General features: G+C 40.5%; 1 protein-coding gene across 1 annotated transcript in view; it reads left to right on the forward strand.

The window, feature by feature from the left end:
* The first annotated feature begins 4,598 nt into the window (after positions 1 to 4,598).
* LOC149438852 (uncharacterized) overlaps positions 4,599 to 20,185 on the forward strand; it is a 42,115-nt gene continuing 26,528 nt past the window's right edge. The window contains exon 1 of the mRNA XM_089659693.1: positions 4,599 to 4,757. Coding sequence (XP_089515819.1) covers positions 4,688 to 4,757 — 70 coding nt within the window. The 5' untranslated portion in view covers positions 4,599 to 4,687. The remainder of the gene's footprint in view (positions 4,758 to 20,185) is intronic.

A 20,185-nucleotide genomic window follows, 5' to 3' on the forward strand; every position in this document is an offset into this window, starting at 1 on the left:
ATCCAGCCGCGCGCTGTCTTCCCGGCTTCTGTAATGGCGCTCGGCATGACAGCCGGGTGCCCAGTGCGCATGAGCGAGAAGCACTTGCGCTTTGTGATTGGTCCGGCGGCTTCTGGGATCTGTCATGTGTCCCAGGTACCGCCTTACCATTCACAAAAAGCACCACTTCTTGCGCATGCGCACTTGGCACCCGGCTGTCATGCCCACACTACAGAAGCCGGGAAGACAGCGCGCCGCTGGATAGAGGACCAGGTAAGATGAAAGAACAATTCCGCAGAAGTGGGAGCGGGTACCTGTCAAATTCAGGTACACGCTCCCCCTCCCTCCACAAAGGTCAGCAGTCATCTCTATAAGGTCCCGCTGCAGAGCTGAGCGGCCGGCCCGGTATTCTGACACGGCGGCGGTGGAAATACCGGACCAGCCGCTCCATATTCGCTCCATAAGACGCACTGACATTTCCCCCCCTTTTTTGGAGGGAAAAAAGTGCGTCTTATGGAGCGAAAAATACGGTAAGTTAGAAGAATATGAAATATCTGTGGTATTGCCATATAATAAACAGTATAAAGATGTCCAAAGAATAATAACTAAACATTGGGATGTACTTAAATTGGATAAGGATCTAAGAACTATTATCAAAGAAAAACCCAGATTCATATTTAAAAAAGCATTAAATATTAGAGATCGTGTGGTTAAAAATGTATTAGAACCCCCGAAAATAACAAAAGGTACACTTAGTTTCTTTCAGGGCACTGGATTTTATAAATGCGGCCATTGCTACAGCTGTAAAAGAACGTTTAATAATCCGAAATGTAGAAAAAAATGCATTAATACAAAAAATGGAAAAAATTATACAATAGATCAATTTATATCTTGTGACACCAAAGGTGTAGTATATGCTCTGAAATGTTCATGCAACCTGTTATATATAGGTCGCACAAAAAGAAGTTTAAAAGAACGCATAAAAGAGCATATACATAATATTAGCATTGGATTCAAATATCATCATTTATCTCTTCATTTTCGTCAGTTTCATAACCGAGAAGTAGATAAGATTGAATTTTGGGGTATAGTTAAACACCCCCCACATTGGAGGGGTGATAATTTAATTAGGGGAATAAGTAAAAAAGAATCATTTTGGATATATGAATTGGGTAGTCTGACCCCAGGAGGATTGAATAAGGATTTTGATCTGTCATGTTTTATTAATGATTTTTAGTTTATAGTATAGACTAGTTCTTTATTTTAGGAATATGATTAATGGGATTAAATTTTAGATTTAGTTTTATATTAGTATTGTGGACTTGTATTTTATTTTTGATTGTTATTTTATTTTATTTTTCAGTGTATTTTATGTAATATATAAAACATTTTGTGTTGTTTTGAGAGGGTTTGTAATATGTGTGAACCTGTGTGAGCCGTAAGATATCGCTATAGTATCTTTTTTGGCCGAGGTGCAACGTAGTTATATTTAAAATATTTATAATTGAAAGATATGTGTCAAATCCTGTGTGGTTAGCAAGCTTGGTTTGATTCCCAAAAAGATGGCCGCTCCCATGCGATCTCCAGGAAAATGGTGGAGACAGCATATATAAAGGAGTCTGTGTGTAGTGACTGTCCAATCATAACCCCCTGATGAAGCCATGTGTCCTATGGCGTAACGCGTAGGGGTGGGGCTACGAAGTCACTCGGTTTCAGAGAGAACAAGCGGCAAGTACATATACCAACGGCTGATACAGGCATTTATCACTGAAAGCGTTTTTTTGATTTTAACAATGTGAGTGCATTGATTAAGATTTGTAGAATAAAATAAAGTCTGTTTTAAGGATAAAGCACTATGTTCCTATTGTCTCCTTTCACACTGAGGAACGTATAAGGAGGATTGTGCTAGTGATTCAAAGCAGCTGAAGGAGGGAGAAATCCTTGCAGAGATATACAGCGTTTAAAGGGGAAAGGTGTTTGCAAGAAGTTCCCAACATCCATCATATACTGCAGCAATCCTAGTAGGTTCCAGGATATGTGAACCAAAAGTTTATTAAGCCTGTATAATAGGCTTAGAAGGAGGTGAGCGCACATCTATTTTCACTGAAGGATTCACGGAAAGTCGCTGTATTATGTTTTAATCACTTTATCACAAATTTGGACTTTTTTTGGATAATGGATTTATTTTTTTGTTTTTTATTATGATCACTTTATTGATATATTGAAAATTTTTTGTCAGTTTGTATATATAATAGTATATTTTACACTCTTTATATAGTTGGATAATAGGAGCGTAACATTTATAGATATATAGAACAGTAAAATAATTAACGAGCGCTTGGAGATAAATGGTAAAAGGTACAAACCCCAAACCTTCACATTATAAATAATAATAACATATGCAGCGCTAAAAAGAGATGACTCATGAATCATAAATCTGATAAAATTTGAATAAAATCAAATAAGATGAGTGATGGCTAAAGTACTTAAAGTGAAAACACCGTCCTCCAATAATGGTTCAATTGTCCCAGTAAAAAGGTGCAAAAGTTGTCGACTCCGTGCTCAAAGGTGGGTAAATATTATGCACTCACCAGAAAGCGCATAATGTGCACATTTGAGTTGTCAGACCACTCCTGGTACTAGAAGGCTGAAGCAGTGTGGGTCATCTAGCAGACTGTCACTCTGGTAGGGATGCTCCTTCCTCTAACCAGCAGGGGGACACCAGACATCCAGCAATAATTGGCATAAAGCTAATCCAGACTCCTCAGACCAGGACACTCAAACAAGATATCCACCTTGAAAAAGGGGGGGGGGGGCTCGACCAAACAGCCCACCCCAAAAAAGCACTGATAGTGTAATAGGTTCATAAACTTTTATTGGAGCATAGTGAAAACAACTCACATAGGGTATCCCAGAAACAAAGATGGCCACCGGCCTCCACGAGGTGTGGGGCGGTGTGACGTCACCGGCTAGGCTCCACCCTCAACCATAGATATATGGTTTAAATTGCACAGTTGGAGTATGTGTTAATTGTTAGTGATCTCTAAGGTTTTTTGTTTGGCTTGCAAGTTACACACACCTGTATTTTGTAATTGCTCCCAAACTCACCAACTTGCTGAAGGAGGGAGAAATCCCTGCAGAGATATACAGCGTTTAAAGGGGAAAGGTGTTTGCAAGAAGTTCCCAACATCCATCATATACTGCAGCAATTCTAGTAGGTTCCAGGATATGTGAACCAAAAGTTTATTAAGCCTGTCTAATAGGCTTAGAAGGAGTTGAGCGCACATTTAATTTCACTGAAGGTTTCACAGAAAGTCACTGTATTATGTTTTAATCACTTTATCACAAATTTGGCCTTTTTTTTGGATAAACGGATTTATTTTTGTTTTTTTATTATGATCACTTTATTGATATATAAAAAAAATTTTGTCAGTATATTTCACACACTTTATATAGTTGAAATTCTTCTATTACTACTCATGGTTATGGCACTCCTGGTCTCACCCAACATTAAATGTAAAGATGGTGTCACTTGATGTTGAGTTTTTTTATAGCAATTTTGCAAAACAAAGAAACAAACATACTTTGTGGTGTTTACAGATGAATGGTAAAAAAAAAGTAGCCGGTTGCCTATAGTTATGGTTCCCTGCTCACCCCCTGCATAAGGAACAGAGTGCAGCCACAGCAAGCGGCATGTGTCTCTGAAAAAGCCCTCCTCATCCCCTGTCATGTACCTGACTGGAGGCTGCAATAGAGAGAGGGCGCCCCTTATGGCTAAGTGCAGTTCATCGTTGGAGGTGGAAACAGGAGGTGCAGTGCCCAAAGAAGCTTGGGTTGCCAGTGGTGTTGCTGCTTGGAGATGCTTGATGAGATGGAACCCGTGGGTGCTCCCGTTGCAGGAGGAGTTTCTCCAGAGAACACGTGGATCCCGGAGGCTGGGTAGAGCAGTCAGTAGCCAGAGCCAGGGTCCATATGGAACAGCAGACAGGAGCAATGACAGGATCAAGCTGGGGTCATACACTGAGCAGCACACAGGAGCAAGGTCAGGATCAAGCCAGGGTGATACACAGATTAGCAGACAGGAGCAAGGTCACGAGCAAGGGGTTATAGAAAGAGCAGCAGACACTGATTTTTCACTGAAGGTTTCACAGAAAGTCACTGTATTATGTTTTAATCACTTTATCACAAATTTGGCCTTTTTTTTGGATAAACGGATTTATTTTTGTTTTTTATTATGATCACTTTATTGATATATTAAAAAATTTTTGTCAGTATATTTCACACACTTTATCTAGTTGGATAATAGGAGCGCAACATTTATAAATATATGGTTTAAATTGCACAGTTGGAGTATGTGTTAGTTGTTAGCGATCCCTAAGGTTTTTTTTGTTTGGCTCACAAGTTACACACACCTGTATTTTGTAATAGAAGAATTTCCACCCAATTTACTCACACCAGTCTGACAATTGTTTTTTGGCCTGAGGAAGGAGAGTAAGTGATATGTGATACAGAAGAGCTGACGAGGTTGCTGTGAACAACAAACTATACACATGTCATAGCAGATGCCCTACACCCCATAGAAAAGTATTGCAGACTAACAAGCAAAACCAGTTCCCATTCCTGTTTTACCACTTTCCCTCCATTGGAGGTTTTGGTATAAATTCCAGAAAAGGAGCTAAAACACAGATATTCACTCTGACTAGCAGCCATGAGACCGTCCACAGTTGGGGCCCTCTCCTTCCTCCTTGGGATCATCCTTCTTCAAGTAGCTTTTGCTGGTAAGTGGTTCAATTATGGAGAGAAGATCGGACGCATCGTTTTTTAGAGATGAGAACCCAAGCGTCAGCCAACCTAGGAGCTACATTCCTTGAGTTCTGGGTATGTGGTTTAAGAGTTCCTAGTAGAAAATTCCATCTTGCTTGAAATTTATATTTGTTAGCAATGTCAAGTATATCCAATGCATTTTGGGGGCAAAGGACTCCCTCTTCTTCCGGGCTTGAACTAGGACTCATTCATTATACAATCTGGATGAAATTAATTGAGGCTGGATTGAGGCTAGCATATCCAGCATCGGCAATGTGACCAGTCAGCTGGATCAAGCTCAAAATGTGTTGGACATATTTGATGTTTGTAACAAATAAACATTTTGAATGCATTTAAAGCAAGAATTTATACTAGGTGCTCCTAACCACATATCTAGACTATGTCCATCTGTTGAGCAATATGACTATTGGAACTAGGGATGGGCTTAAGATGTGGTCTGAACACAAAGGATGGATTTTCTGAAGGACCTAATGACTTTTTTTTTCATGGGGTACCCCCTTAAAATTCATACCAGGACCTTTGAGTCTTGTATGGAATTTAAGGGGTACCCAATGAAAATAATTTGTGGGGGGACTATACATAAGTTGTTTTTTTCCATTTGTGCTGTAGAATGCAGCAAAAGTGACATTTTGTTCACAATGGTGCGGCTTTGAAATTGTGATTTCAAAGTCGCCTATCACTACAATTTTCACTGCCGATTTAATTGCTCCTTGCGACTTCATATACCAGAAGTCCGCGCAATCAAATCAGCAAAAAGTAGTGCAGGAACCTTTTTCATAATCGCTGCTACATGAGTCACGGTGATATGAATGGTTCCATTGCCAGAAATGGGGTGCGACTTGTCATGTGATTTGGAACTGTCAAATTGCATGACAAATCATAGCAGTGTGAACCAGGGCTTACAAATTTAAGAAATGATACTATTGTATTTGACATTTCATTGCAGGCTGCTTTAAAAAAAAAAAATACAAACAGCCAGACCCCCCCCAAAGATTCCTCAAAATTTTGGGGGAACCTTTGGAGGAGTCTATGAGCCATTTATGTTTCTTTTAAATAGAAAACTTCAGGGAAACGTCCTTTGCTTGCAATTTAAAGCCATTTATCCATTGTAAATATCAGTGCTTTAAAAAAACATGTTACCTCTGTGATAGCCAATTGCTTGGCCCTTCCTGCCTTTGGGATGTAAAGACCCTGTTAAAGGGATTCTGGGACTGGGTGGGAGGGGATTAAATGGAGCAGAAGGTTAGAATTATAAAGTTTTTTTGTATTTCTCAGATCAATTCCTCCTAAGTTTAAATAAAACAAACACAGGAGGCTCATGGGATTTGGGGCTTAGAGTCTGTGCTGTGATATTTGAAGGTTTTTGAGAATGAATCACGTCACAGTACAAGCAGCTACAGAGGTCAGCCGTGGCTTGTTTGAAGCTCCTTTACTGATTGTTAAGTATATGTAAATACTTTTTTGTTCAGGTTTGTTCTTTAGCCCTGCCAGGCAGGACTGTGCTGTTTGGCAGAGCTGTGTAAATCTTAGAAATGGATAGGCAAAGAGACTAAGTGTAACACGAAAATACAATAAATAAAATGTAAAAATGCTTGAGGGCTTCATCCCCTTCAATTATTATTGTGGGGTGTGCAAGACCTTGTGGCTGTGGGGGGCCGGAGGGGATTGTTGTATCACCATTGTAAGATTTGGTCGCTAGCCTCTAGTAGGTTGCAGCTTCAACACATCCACGCTCATTCCCCCTTGTGGGATAACCCGGACCTCCCTGAATTGTGCACAGTCCCTAATTTTAGATTATGGATCAGTAGGGGGATTTTATATGTCTTCCAGGTGTTCACCAGTGCGGGTGTCAAATCATTTCAGGACCTCAAAAGGGAATCTGATCTTCCCAACTTTTATTTTTTTTCGCTATCTTCAGCTCCGCCATGCTCTGCGTGCCCAATTTGGTGACTCTGTTTTACATTCCAATTCTGATTGTCTTCTGGATGTGCTTTTGGGAACAGAATCCAAGAAATGTACATCCACATTCTATAATACTATACTTTCACCTTCCACATCATTATTGGCATACCGGTTTAAAAACCGCTGGGAGGTGGATGTGGGGATGCTGGAAGATGAAATGTGGGAGGAGGTGTTGTCTTTGACTAAGGTGCTGTCCCCGAAGTTGTCAGACAGCCTCACTCAGCTATATATTATACATAGAACTTATTTAACACTAATTTGATTGTCTAAATACAGGCCACAATATAGCCCACTTTGCCCCAAATGTGGAGACCCTGACAGTACCAGGGGCGGATTGACCATTTGGAAACTCAGGCACTGCCCGAGGGCCCGGGGTCAGTAGGGGGCCCCATGAGATGCCCCTGGTACCTTTTTCATAGGCTTTTTTGAGTTTGGGCAAGGACAAAGGGACCCCATGATCCCCTATTGCCCGGGGCCCCATGAGTTGTCAGTCCGCCCCTGGACAGTACCTTCTTTCATTTACTATGGTCCTGTCCCCTCATTCTGGGTTATTGGTCTCAATGAACCGGTTCCTTTATGACAAAATGGGTTCTCTCCTTACCCTTTGTCCTAAGCAGTGCCTACTCGGTCTTCCTAGTTCAGAAACCAACAAATTTTAGACTCTTTTTCTGCAAGAGACGCTGTTTGTGGCCAGATTATTGCTTGCTCGTATGTGGTTGCAGGTGTCCTCACCTACGTTTTCATAGTGGGTAGCTGCGATAAATAGTACTTTACCATATAAGAAGGTCATCTACTGTATATACATAGAGGACGCCCTGCTAAATATCATAAAGTTTTGGATAAATGGCTTGACTCTACGTTTACCTGTGACGAGGAGGAGGAGGAACAGGGACGGACTGACCATTTGGAAACTTGGGCACTGCCCAAGGGCCCGGGGTCAGTAGGGGGCCCCATGAGATGCCCCTGGTACCTTTTTCATAGGCTTTTTTGAGTTTGGGCAAGGACACAGGGGCCCCATGATCCCCTATTGCCCGGGGGCCCCATGAGTTGTCAGTCCGCCCCTGAGGAGGAATAATTATTCTCTGTAAAACTATTACGTTGGCTGTTATTATGCTTGTCTTCCTTTCCTTGCCTGCGGCAAAGGCTTTACTAACTGCATACTGTAATATTCACTTGTCGAATCGACCTGTGTTTGTTTTCATTGAATTTGTGATGTGACTGCATGTCTGTTTCTCTCAATAAAAAATTTGCTTGATTAACCCCTTCACACCTAAGGGTAAAACAAATCTAAATGCCTAAGCACAATTTTGCAACGTTGACATGTGTTAGTAAAACCATACATATGAAAAGTACTTTGTACATCCAGGTGAATTATACAGCATTTTTTTCAGGAAAAATTTGGCTTTCATTTGGTGGTAAATGGTAATGGATATCTCCTGATTTTTTTTTTTATTATCAAAGGAAAACTGGCTCAAAATAGTAAAGAAAAAAATATTTTTTTTTTATTTAGCTGTGTGTTTCTTGTTACTACCATAACCTACCACCAAAGAACAACCCAAAATAAATTATCCAGCTCTTGATGATCGCAGCGATACCATATATGTGTATGTGATTTGTTGTTTGTACCCATAGTACAACCCAGAAACAATAATGCGCATTTTGTTTTTTTTTACCTAAAACACACTGACACTGACATTGACACTAACTGACACTGATACCAAATTTATTTTTAATCCTGACCTTTGACCCTGACCCAAACAATTACCCTGGCACTGAACTAGATCAAACCTTGATCTAGGTATTTTTTCTTTATTTTTTAATATTTCTTTATTTATCTTTTTTTTTTTAACATTTTTTTTTCTCCCTATGCCAGGAGTTAGAGAGATACAATGTATCTCTTTTCTCCATTCATAGAGAGAGTAAAAAACAAGGGGGCCAGGCTGCACAGTGACTGATCACTGTGATAGCCAATCAGAGGCTATCACAGCGATCATGTGACCCGGAATCTGGAGTCCCGGGTCCCGATCGTTAGAACAGGACCTGGGGCCCTCAGTGACACCGCGGTCTTTGTGCTGGCAGCAAGCAGTGTGGCGCGCTCCCAGCACAAAGACAGGTACGCAAATATACAGCCCCACATAAAAAAGCCCAGTTCCATGAGACTGCATATTTGTGATGTCGACGTCAAAGGGTTAAAAAAAATGCTCAAGGGCACAAGGGGAGAAAAGAATTTGGGAATTGACTAGTTAACAGAGACATGAAAGGCTCTGAGACTCGGAGAACCGGTTTCTCCGTACAACTTGTCCAAAAATTTGACACAACACAGCATAGAGTGATAATAACAGTTCATTCTGTCTCAAAGAAAATGAACAAAGAAACTAAAAATAAAAAATAATTGCAGGTGATATTACATTGTCTTTACTCCGATCCCCCTTCCAATTACCGCCATCTGTATCATTTGTTTGCTAACCCATTCAACTCCTTATGGAGCCGAGCAATTATCACATTTCTGCTGTTTCATCAGAAAAATCTTTATTAATACTTGAGATAACAAAGCAATGGTGACATTGTCTTGCAAAAAATGATTATTTTTTAAAATGAATCCATAGACAAAATTGTAATAAGACAAGTAAAACATTTCTAGTTAGATCAATATCATTTTAAAAAATATATATATTTTACTGCATAGAAAAGAATGTCCTAAGAAGAATATCCTCAGCAATTTCCTATAAAGTAAAAGTAATCTGAGTATATAATGAGCCACTGGATTGCTTTTATAGGTGGTGGAAGGGGGTCCCACCCCCCCTCCTGCTGCCACCACCGCCATCGTTACTGGGATCTCCCATGAGATCGGTGAGCCCAGCAAGGACACGTCCGGTGGTATCCAGTTCCTAGCGCAGTGTGAGAGGAACCAATGTCATTCCTCCCACTGTGTGACATCATAAACAGGAAGCAATGGGGGTTTCATCACTTCCTGTTCCTGTCCTTTGTTTACCTGGCCAATAATGGCCAGGGAACAGGCCAACCAGACCGATCTATGTCTAATTGGCTGCATTGAAGGTCAAAGGAGAGATGAGGGGTCTAATAGATCCCTCAACTCTCTATAAAGAAGACCTGTCACAGCCCATGCTATCACAAGGGATAATATAATATTGTATATAAATATATAATATAATTGTAATAGCAATAAAGTTAATGAAAAGAAAAAAAAAGTAAGTTACAGTGTGAAAAAAAAATATTTTAAATAAGAATTTTTTTTAATTTAAAGCGCTCCCATTCCCCCATGCTCAGACGCAAATGCGAACGCGCACATAGGACCCGCACGCATATGTAAACTGTGATCGCACAACACATGTGAGGTATCACCGCAAACATCAGAGCGAAAGCAATACTTTTAGCACCAGACCTCCTGTGTAACTGTAAACTGGTTGCCTATAAAGATTTTTAGGTACCGTAATTTGGCGCCGTTCCAGAGGTGGATGCAATTTTAAAGCATGCCATGTTTGGTATCTATTTACTCGGCGTAACTTCATCTTTTATATTCTACCAAACAATTGGATATTATATTGTGTTTTTGTGCATTAAATCCATTAAAGTGTATTAGCACCCAAAAAAATTGCATTTGAAAAACTGCTGTGCAAATATTGTGTGATAAAAAAGTATGCAATGCACACCATTTTATTCTTTAGGGCCTCTGCTAAAAATACATACACAGTTGTGTTCAAAATAATAGCAGTCAGACATCACTAACCGGATCAATCACTGTTTTTGGTAGAAATGATATTTCTACATGGCAAATAATTTACTAGCAGGTGTAGTGGAGTAATAGAAATCCAACAGACCCAACAGTCATGACATGCATGCTGCTGATTCTGTGTCATTGAATCACTCATTGAAAGGAGCATGTTCAAAATAATAGCAGTGTGGAGTTCTATTAGTGAGGTCATTCATTCTTTGAAAAACAGGTGGCAATTATTGCCCTTATTTAAGGAAGGAAGGCAGCAAATGTTGTACATGCTGGTTACAGTGCATTTCTCTCTGAAATTCTGAGGAAAATGGGTCGTTCCAGACATTGTTCAGAAGAACAGCGTACTTTGAATAAAAAGTTGATTGGGGAGGGGAAAACATATAAAGAAGTGCAGAAAATTATAGGCTGCTCAGCTAAAATGATCGCAAATGCTTTAAAATGGCAACCAAAGCCTGAAAGACGTGGAAGAAAGCGAAGAACTACCATTCGAATGGATAGAAGAATAGCCAAAATGGCTCGGACTCAGCCAACAATCAGCTCCAGGAAGATGAAAGAAGGTGTAAAGTTCCCTGTGAGGACTGTTACAATTAGAAGACGCCTATGTGAAGCCAAGCTATCTGCAAGAAGCCCCCGCAAAGTCCCACTGTTGGAAAAAAGACGTGTGCTGAAGAGGTTACAATCTGCCAAAGAGCACATTGACTGGCCTAAAGAGAAATGGCGCAACATTTTGTGGACTGATGAAAGTAAGATTGTTCTTTTTGGGTCTAGTGGCCGGAGACAGTTTGTCAGACGACCCCCAAACACTGAATTCAAGCCACAGTACACTGTGAAGACAGTGAAGCATGGTGGTGCAAGCATCATGATATGGGGATGTTTCTCATACTACGGTGTTGGCCCTATTTATCGCATACCAGGGATCATGGATCAGTTTGAATACATCAGAATACTTGAAGAGGTCATGCTGCCTTATGCTGAAGAGGAAATGCCCTTGAAATGGGTGTTCCAACAAGACAACGACCCCAAACACACCAGTAAGCGTGCAACATCTTGGTTCCAGACCAACAAGATTGACGTTATGGAGTGGCCAGCCCAATCCCCGGATCTTAATCCAATAGAAAACTTGTGGGGTGACATCAAAAATGCAGTTTCTGAGGCAAAACCAAGAAATAGAGAAGAACTGTGGAATGTCGTCCAATCATCCTGGGCTGGAATACCTGATCACAGGGCCAGAAGTTGGGTGACTCCATGCAACACAGATGTACAGCAGTTCTCAGAAACAGTGCGACTACAACCAAATATTCATGAAGTCATTCAAAGGAAAGCAAAATCTTCAAACATTTCTCAGTTTATGCATACAAGGGAGAGGTGCAGCGCTAGCTATATGAATATACTTATATATCTGATAAGCATACATATAAATCAATAAAAAGTGCTATTAAAGTGCAGAATGGTGACTAAATGATGAATTCAGTCCATAACGTGCTCAGAATCCAAGAGAGTCCTTTAAGAGCTCCAATCCCTGGATTCGTGGATGAGGTGAATAAAGGTAAAATTGCGCACTCACCAAATGCGCAATTCAAATGCGCATTCAAAGCTGATATTCCGAGGTCACCATATGGATCTGGTCAGATCTGGTCACAGAAAGCCCTCCGCCACCTGGTAGTGTACTCCACACTTAGAGGAAAAGGCCGCTCTGCAGATGTAAAGGACTCCCAACAGAGCCCAAAGAACAAAGGAGGCCAAATAGTGTGATACCAGATAGGTAAGGGGTATTTATTCCCAAAAACACACAGTAATATACAGGCAGAGGCAGGAAGGATACTGACCCATACAGTGGATATGTAATGGATGGCCGCCGGGGCCCTCGTGGCGCCGGTCGGCGTGACGTCACACTGCTTGTAGCCGCTCCCTGACGCGTTTCGTGCGAAGGCACGTAGTCATAGGGGGTTAGCTTACAGCAGTGGACGTCAGTGTAAGCCCTAAATAGGGAAAGTGGCGCATGCGCTGTAATCGCGCGCCATTTTCCCGTCAACACATGTCTCCGTATAGGGCGCCATTTTCATGTAGCCCGCCAAACAGCGCATGCGCGAGCGCTGTCAGCGCGGTATAGACAGCATAACAATGATCACCAGGGAAAGGTGTGTAGCCCAGCAACCAGTGCACGGAGACAATCAGTAGCAGTCTCATGGGCAATTGAAAACACCATCCAGACCAGGTTACTAATTGGTCATCAGATGGACATCTTACCCAAAGCCTTATATATAAATATAAGTATAAATGAACAATATGCCCACAAATTAATCCGCATGTTGATCAATATGTTAATCAGCAATACGAAAAACATTTTTAAAACATTTTTAAAATGTCAAATGGTCAAGTTTAAAATGAGGTTATACCTGGTGGTCACCGCTGATGCCACACTCTTTAATAAACCCTCATTCAAAATACCAAAAAACAGAAATATATGACATAATGAGTATATAATGCAATACACATATAAAATCACACAATCAAAACAAATTAAAACCACGTATAGATATATACTTATGTAGAGGAACATATCCCTTCATATACAATTAATATATAAAAAAATGTAAAAATATATAAAAATGTGTAAAAATGATTACACTATGACCCAAACCATAAAACCGAAAGGGATGAGAGACAATAAGGAATTAACTGTTGTCAATGAAGCAATTAATGTCCATGTCTATGTTAAGTCCTTTGGGACGCATACAGTCAATTTGGTAAATCCATTTCGTTTCCATCTGAGAAACCGCTTTTTTTCTATTCGTTCCCCTCCAATGGTTTTGCACTACATCTATCCCTACAAATGTCAAGGAAGATGGGTCTGTGTTGTGATGAGTCCTATAGTGCATTGACAACGAGTGCTCTTTATAACCTTTTTTCACATTGTTAACGTGTTCCCGCAGTCGGTCCCTAAGTCGCCTGGTAGTACGACCTACGTACTGTTTCTTACACGGACATTGCAAAAGATAAACCACATATCCGCTATTGCATGATATGAAGTTGTTACTCTTGTAGTTCTTCCCAGTACTAGTAGATGTAAAATCATCAATCCTCTTTTTCCTATGTCCATTACATGTGCATATGATACAATTATTGCACGGGAAAAAGCCGACCATATTGTTAAAGAACGTAGTCTTAGTAGGGGGATTTACAATATTAGGGGCTATAGTATTTCTCAAAGGTTGTGCCCTTCTGAATATAATCTCCGGCTTGTCTGGCAAGATCCTCGCCAAAACTGGATCCGCTTTAAGAATTTTCCAATTTTGGTTAATTATTCTCGTGATAGTTTTGAACTGAGCAGAAAATGTAGTCACAAAAGGACAAATCTTGGAAGGTTTACAAGTGGGATTATCAGTCAATAATGACTCCCTATCTATATTTGCCACCTCTTGCATAATACGAGTAAGATGAGATAGCTCGTATCCTTTTTCAATAAATCTATTACGTAAAATAGAGGCCTGTGTGTGGTAGGTGTCCACTGAGGTACAGTTTCTCCGAATTCTGAGAAACTGACCTTTAGGTACATTAGAAAGCCACAATGGGTGGTGGCAACTGCTAGTGGGAATGTAGCTGTTGCGATCCGTCTCCTTAAAAAAGGAAGAGGTCGCAACAGCCCCATTGGAGTTAATTAATGTTAGGTCTAGAAAATTAATGCTAGTCTTACTGTGTTCATAGGTAAGTCTGATATTGAGCATATTATTATTGAGAGTCCCAAAGAAGTTCACAAGTGCTTGTTCTTCTCCTCTCCATATGAGCAAGATGTCATCTATATATCGTTTATAAAAAACGAGCTCAGGCCAATCCCTGGCATAAATGACATCTTCCTCCCACCTGGCCATGAATAGGTTGGCCAGGCTGGGAGCGAACTTTGCTCCCATAGCTACGCCCCTTTTTTGAAGATAAAAAATACCATCAAACCAAAAATAGTTTGTAGTCATAGTGAAATCTAAAAGATTAAGGATAAAAGTTTGATGCAAAATAGACAGCTCAGATTCTTTCAGGTAAAATTCAACTGCTTCCATACCGTGGGAGTGATCTATACTGGTATACAATGATGTAACGTCTGCCGTTACTAAAAATGTATCACCATCCAATGAAAGGCTCCTAATTTCTTGTAAGACCTGCTTCGTGTCCCTAAGATAGGAAGGCGTAGTCCGTACCAAAGGTTGCAGGAAGCAGTCAATGTATTGCCCAGCTCTGGAGCCCAAGGATCCAATCCCACTAATGATGGGTCTGCCAGGAGGATTCAGTGGGTCCTTATGCACTTTCGGAAGGATATACATAACTGGTAGTTTGGGAGCAGAGGGACATAAAAACTCTCTCTCTTTTTTATTAATTATTTTATCCTGGTATCCTTTGGTAATGATATTCTTGAGAGATTTTTTATACATATTTAAAGGGTTTTTTGACAAAACACAATATGTCTCAGTGTCGCTAAGGATGTTCTGCACTTCCCTGGTATATTTATCTTTATCCATTATTACAACACCTCCTCCTTTATCGGCGGGGCGTATGACTAAATCCTTACGGTCAAGGAGAGAGTCAATCGCTATAGAAACCTCCCGATTATTATTGTGGTTCTTAGTTTTAACATCAGCCAAATCTTTAAGAACTGTCTCCTTGAACACATTTACGTGGCTAAGAGCCTGTGGAGGGGGGTTGTACAGGGATGCATTACGCAAATTGGAATGAGTATTAGTACTAGGTGCATTCCTAATAATAGGATTCTGGGAAAAATACCTTTTCAATGATAATGACCTAATATCATGCAATAGCCGATGTGGTTTATCTTTTGCAATGTCCGTGTAAGAAACAGTACGTAGGTCGTACTACCAGGCGACTTAGGGACCGACTGCGGGAACACGTTAACAATGTGAAAAAAGGTTATAAAGAGCACTCGTTGTCAATGCACTATAGGACTCATCACAACAGAGACCCATCTTCCTTGACATTTGTAGGGATAGATGACATTTGTAGGGATAGATGTAGTGCAAAACCATTGGAGGGGAACGAATAGAAAAAAAGCGGTTTCTCAGATGGAAACGAAATGGATTTACCAAATTGACTGTATGCGTCCCAAAGGACTTAACATAGACATGGACATTAATTGCTTCATTGACAACAGTTAATTCCTTATTGTCTCTCATCCCTTTCGGTTTTATGGTTTGGGTCATAGTGTAATCATTTTTACACATTTTTATATATTTTTACATTTTTTTATATATTAATTGTATATGAAGGGATATGTTCCTCTACATAAGTATATATCTATACGTGGTTTTAATTTGTTTTGATTGTGTGATTTTATATGTGTATTGCATTATATACTCATTATGTCATATATTTCTGTTTTTTGGTATTTTGAATGAGGGTTTATTAAAGAGTGTGGCATCAGCGGTGACCACCAGGTATAACCTCATTTTAAACTTGACCATTTGACATTTTAAAAATGTTTTAAAAATGTTTTTCGTATTGCTGATTAACATATTGATCAACATGCGGATTAATTTGTGGGCATATTGTTCATTTATACTTATATTTATATATAAGGCTTTGGGTAAGATGTCCATCTGATGACCAATTAGTAACCTGGTCTGGATGGTGTTTTCAATTGCCCATGAGACTGCTACTGATTGTCTCCGTGCACTGGTTGCTGGGCTACACACCTTTCCCTGGTGATCATTGTTATGCTGTCTATACCGCGCTGACAGCGCTCGCGCATGCGCTGTTTGGCGGGCTACATGAAAATGGCGCCCTATACGGAGACATGTGTTGACGGGAAAATGGCGCGCGATTACAGCGCATGCGCCACTTTCCCTATTTAGGGCTTACACTGACGTCCACTGCTGTAAGCTAACCCCCTATGACTACGTGCCTTCGCACGAAACGCGTCAGGGAGCGGCTACAAGCAGTGTGACGTCACGCCGACCGGCGCCACGAGGGCCCCGGCGGCCATCCATTACATATCCACTGTATGGGTCAGTATCCTTCCTGCCTCTGCCTGTATATTACTGTGTGTTTTTGGGAATAAATACCCCTTACCTATCTGGTATCACACTATTTGGCCTCCTTTGTTCTTTGGGCTCTGTTGGGAGTCCTTTACATCTGCAGAGCGGCCTTTTCCTCTAAGTGTGGAGTACACTACCAGGTGGCGGAGGGCTTTCTGTGACCAGATCTGACCAGATCCATATGGTGACCTCGGAATATCAGCTTTGAATGCGCATTTGAATTGCGCATTTGGTGAGTGCGCAATTTTACCTTTATTCACCTCATCCACGAATCCAGGGATTGGAGCTCTTAAAGGACTCTCTTGGATTCTGAGCACGTTATGGACTGAATTCATCATTTAGTCACCATTCTGCACTTTAATAGCACTTTTTATTGATTTATATGTATGCTTATCAGATATATAAGTATATTCATATAGCTAGCGCTGCACCTCTCCCTTGTATGCATTTTATTGAGAAGGTTCATATGGTACCTCTTTGGTGTTCAGCTGCTGTTTTCTTCTTTTACTTTGGGATTTTATATTAGCTGTTTTTAAGCGCTCACTTATTTTGAAAATTACTATTTCTCAGTTTATATAGTGAATGTTTGAGTTTGTAAAGAAGAATACAAACACTGCGATTTTTTTTGAACCGTCTAATATTCACTTTTCTTCATTTTTTTTTAGAGGAACAACACAAATTTGATGTATTTTTCTTCATGTTTTGTTTTGGAATAGAATGTGTCGTGATCCCAATGCATTTGTGTGGATGGAAATAAAAGCTATTAGAAGGATTTTCCGCTTTATTCACTTTTTTCAACACTGCTATTATTTTGAACACAACCGTATATAGTGTTTGGAGGTTCTAAGTCATTTTCTAGAAAGAAAATTATGTTTTTTACATGTAGGAGAGGAATTCCAGTATTGGCCAGGACTGGAAGTGGTTAAAATGACACTAAATGACACTAGGGGATCTATTTAAAAAATTATATATACATTTTTTTTCACAAGTTTCTCAGCATTAGCGTGAAAGTCACAAGTGATACCAGTAATGTTTGTATGAAAATTCATTTTCTATTGCCTTTTGCATGGTAAATATAACAATTTCCTAACATTCTATCCTAAGAGTAAAAAGCCTCAAGAACATTATTATTATTATACAGGATTTATATAATGCCAACAGTTTGCTCAGCGCTTCAACCATCAGAGAACATAGCCTAACACTATAGGTCTAAAACATTTGACTAGAAGGCAACATAATATGAGGGAGACCTCTGCACTGTGTACAATGTTTGAGCTGCAGTCTACAATTTGGGAGGTTCCACAAATGGACACAAAAATGGGAATTTGGCCGAGTAGGACCTTCAGCTGCAGCAGGAACTGAAACATTTAGAAGCAATATTACTACAACTGCTAAATATGAAGGCTTCCTGCTCAAGGCTCCTGGTTGTTAGCCAGCACCAGCTGGCATTCCAATAACCTGGGATACATCCCCCCAACACATTCAGAGGTGGGCACAGTGTGAAAAACAATGGTGTGGAGTCCTGACCCTTTCAGGTCTGATAAGGATTTTAAGGAGGACCCTATGGAAAAAGCAAAAAAAAAAATGACTATGATGTCCCATAAATTTAATACTAGGCCCTTCAGCGCTGGTATGGATTTTAAGTGGAATCCCATAAAAAAATGACATGATGCCCCCCCAAATTTTATACCGGGCTCTAAGGTCTGATATGGAGCCCTACAAAAAAAAGGTAAACTTCATACCAGACTCCTGGCACCCCAAGAAAGGGGCACCCCAAGAAAATACTGTTTACAATAAAATACAAGAGGTGTCCCCCAAATTCCATCCTGGGTCTTGGGAGGATATGACAGTTTGGACCATGTAGCTTGGGGCAGAGTTGTGAATGGCTTTGTGTTATCTTTTTAATTTTTTTTATTCGGCAACCAGAAGCCAGTGGAGGGATTGTCAGAGAGGGGTGGAAGACATTGAGGTCAGAGGTACTTTAAGTGGACTTTAAGTGGAATCCCATAAACAAATGTTGTGAGGGTACCACCGAATTTTCATTCCATGCCCTTAGGTTTGATATGGAACCCTAAGAAAAATGGTGTAGGGTCCCCCTTAAACTTCATACCAGACTCTTCAGGTGACACCCCAAGAAAGGGCACCCCAAGAAAATATAAAATGCAAGGTATATCCCTAAATAGCGTCCCAGGTCTTGGGAGGAGAGGACATTTTGGTTGATATTTTGAGAGGACATTGGTAATGTAGCTCAGGGCAAAGTTGTAAATGGCTTTGCATATTTTTGTTATTTTTTAAAATTTTATTTGTTGGGCAAATGGAAGCCAGTAGTGGAATTGGCAGAGGGGTGGAGGACACCCCTCTGCCAGTGGAGGTCGAAGGTATGGATTTTAAGTGAAATGCCATAAAAAAAGTTTATGAGGGTGCCCCCCCAAGTTTCATTCCAGACCCTTAGGTCTGATATGGATCTTAAGTGGAACCCTACAAAAAAAAAATTACATGGGGTATCCCCAAATTCCATCCCAGACTTTTAGTGTTTAGTATGTATTTTAGGGAGGAACACCACATAAAAACAAGAAAAAATGCATGGGGTTCCACCAAAATCCATACCAGACCATTATCGCACAGCCTGGCAGGCCAGGAAAGGGACAAGCATACCCACAAGGGATTGATACTACCATGACTGAACCTGCTGGAATAATCTGATCACTTGTGACAAAACTACAAGATTGTTTTCTTGTTTCAACTGATTTTTTTAAATAGCCAGTGTTGAAAAGATTTATATTGATCGATCCAACTCATGGGTGGTAAGCTGCTTAGTTTCAGGCAACCTTTTATAATCATATGCTTGATTCCCAGTCAATTAAAAATGATGGGAAAGTTGACTAAAAGTTGTCATTTGTATGGCCTGCTTAGGGTGGGCTCTGCAAACTGCTTTAATTTAATGTGCTCAAACCTTGTTTCTTACAACCTTGTCCTGTTAAAGGATAGATGTGTATGTACAGAGGGACAGCATTGGCACCCCTTTCCTCAATTGCAAGTGCCATATATTTGGAGAATGTTACTCACTGCCCTTCTCTGTCTTCTTCAGAGATAGAATTGGAAGCTACCCAAATATTAACCACTTGCCGTCCGCCTGCTGTTTATAAACGGCAGGGCGGTGGCAGTCCAGGGGTGAGTTGCTGTTCATAAACGGCACCCGCCTTTTCTAGCTGTGCTCACTCCATGATCCGTTGCCCGCTGTGTCCTCCGGACACAGTGAAACACCGATCGTCGGACGGGACCTCTGCACGAGGTCCCAATCATGTGATCACTGATTGGCAAATCAGTGATCACATGCAAAGTAGTAAGCAAAATGTCACTTGTGACATCATTGCTTACTACGTGTGAAATCTGTGAATGATCACAGAGGTCACATGGTACAAGGCTATTCACAACAGCCTTGTACCATGAGACAAGCTGTGACCAATCACAGCTCACTCAGTACTTCTCAATGACTGCAAGAATGCAGACAGAGAGAAAGAGAAATGATTGCTTTTACATCCTATATGGGTGTAAAAGCAATCAGTGTAAAAAAAAAAAAAAGAAAAAAAAAAAATCTTTATCACCCCCCACAAGTAGTACAGTGTCACCATGGTGA

The sequence above is a fragment of the Staurois parvus genome, unplaced genomic scaffold, assembly GCF_062004578.1.
Source record: "Staurois parvus isolate SC_StPar_1 unplaced genomic scaffold, SC_StPar_1.0 ptg001181l, whole genome shotgun sequence".
Taxonomy (NCBI): Eukaryota; Metazoa; Chordata; class Amphibia; order Anura; family Ranidae; genus Staurois; species Staurois parvus.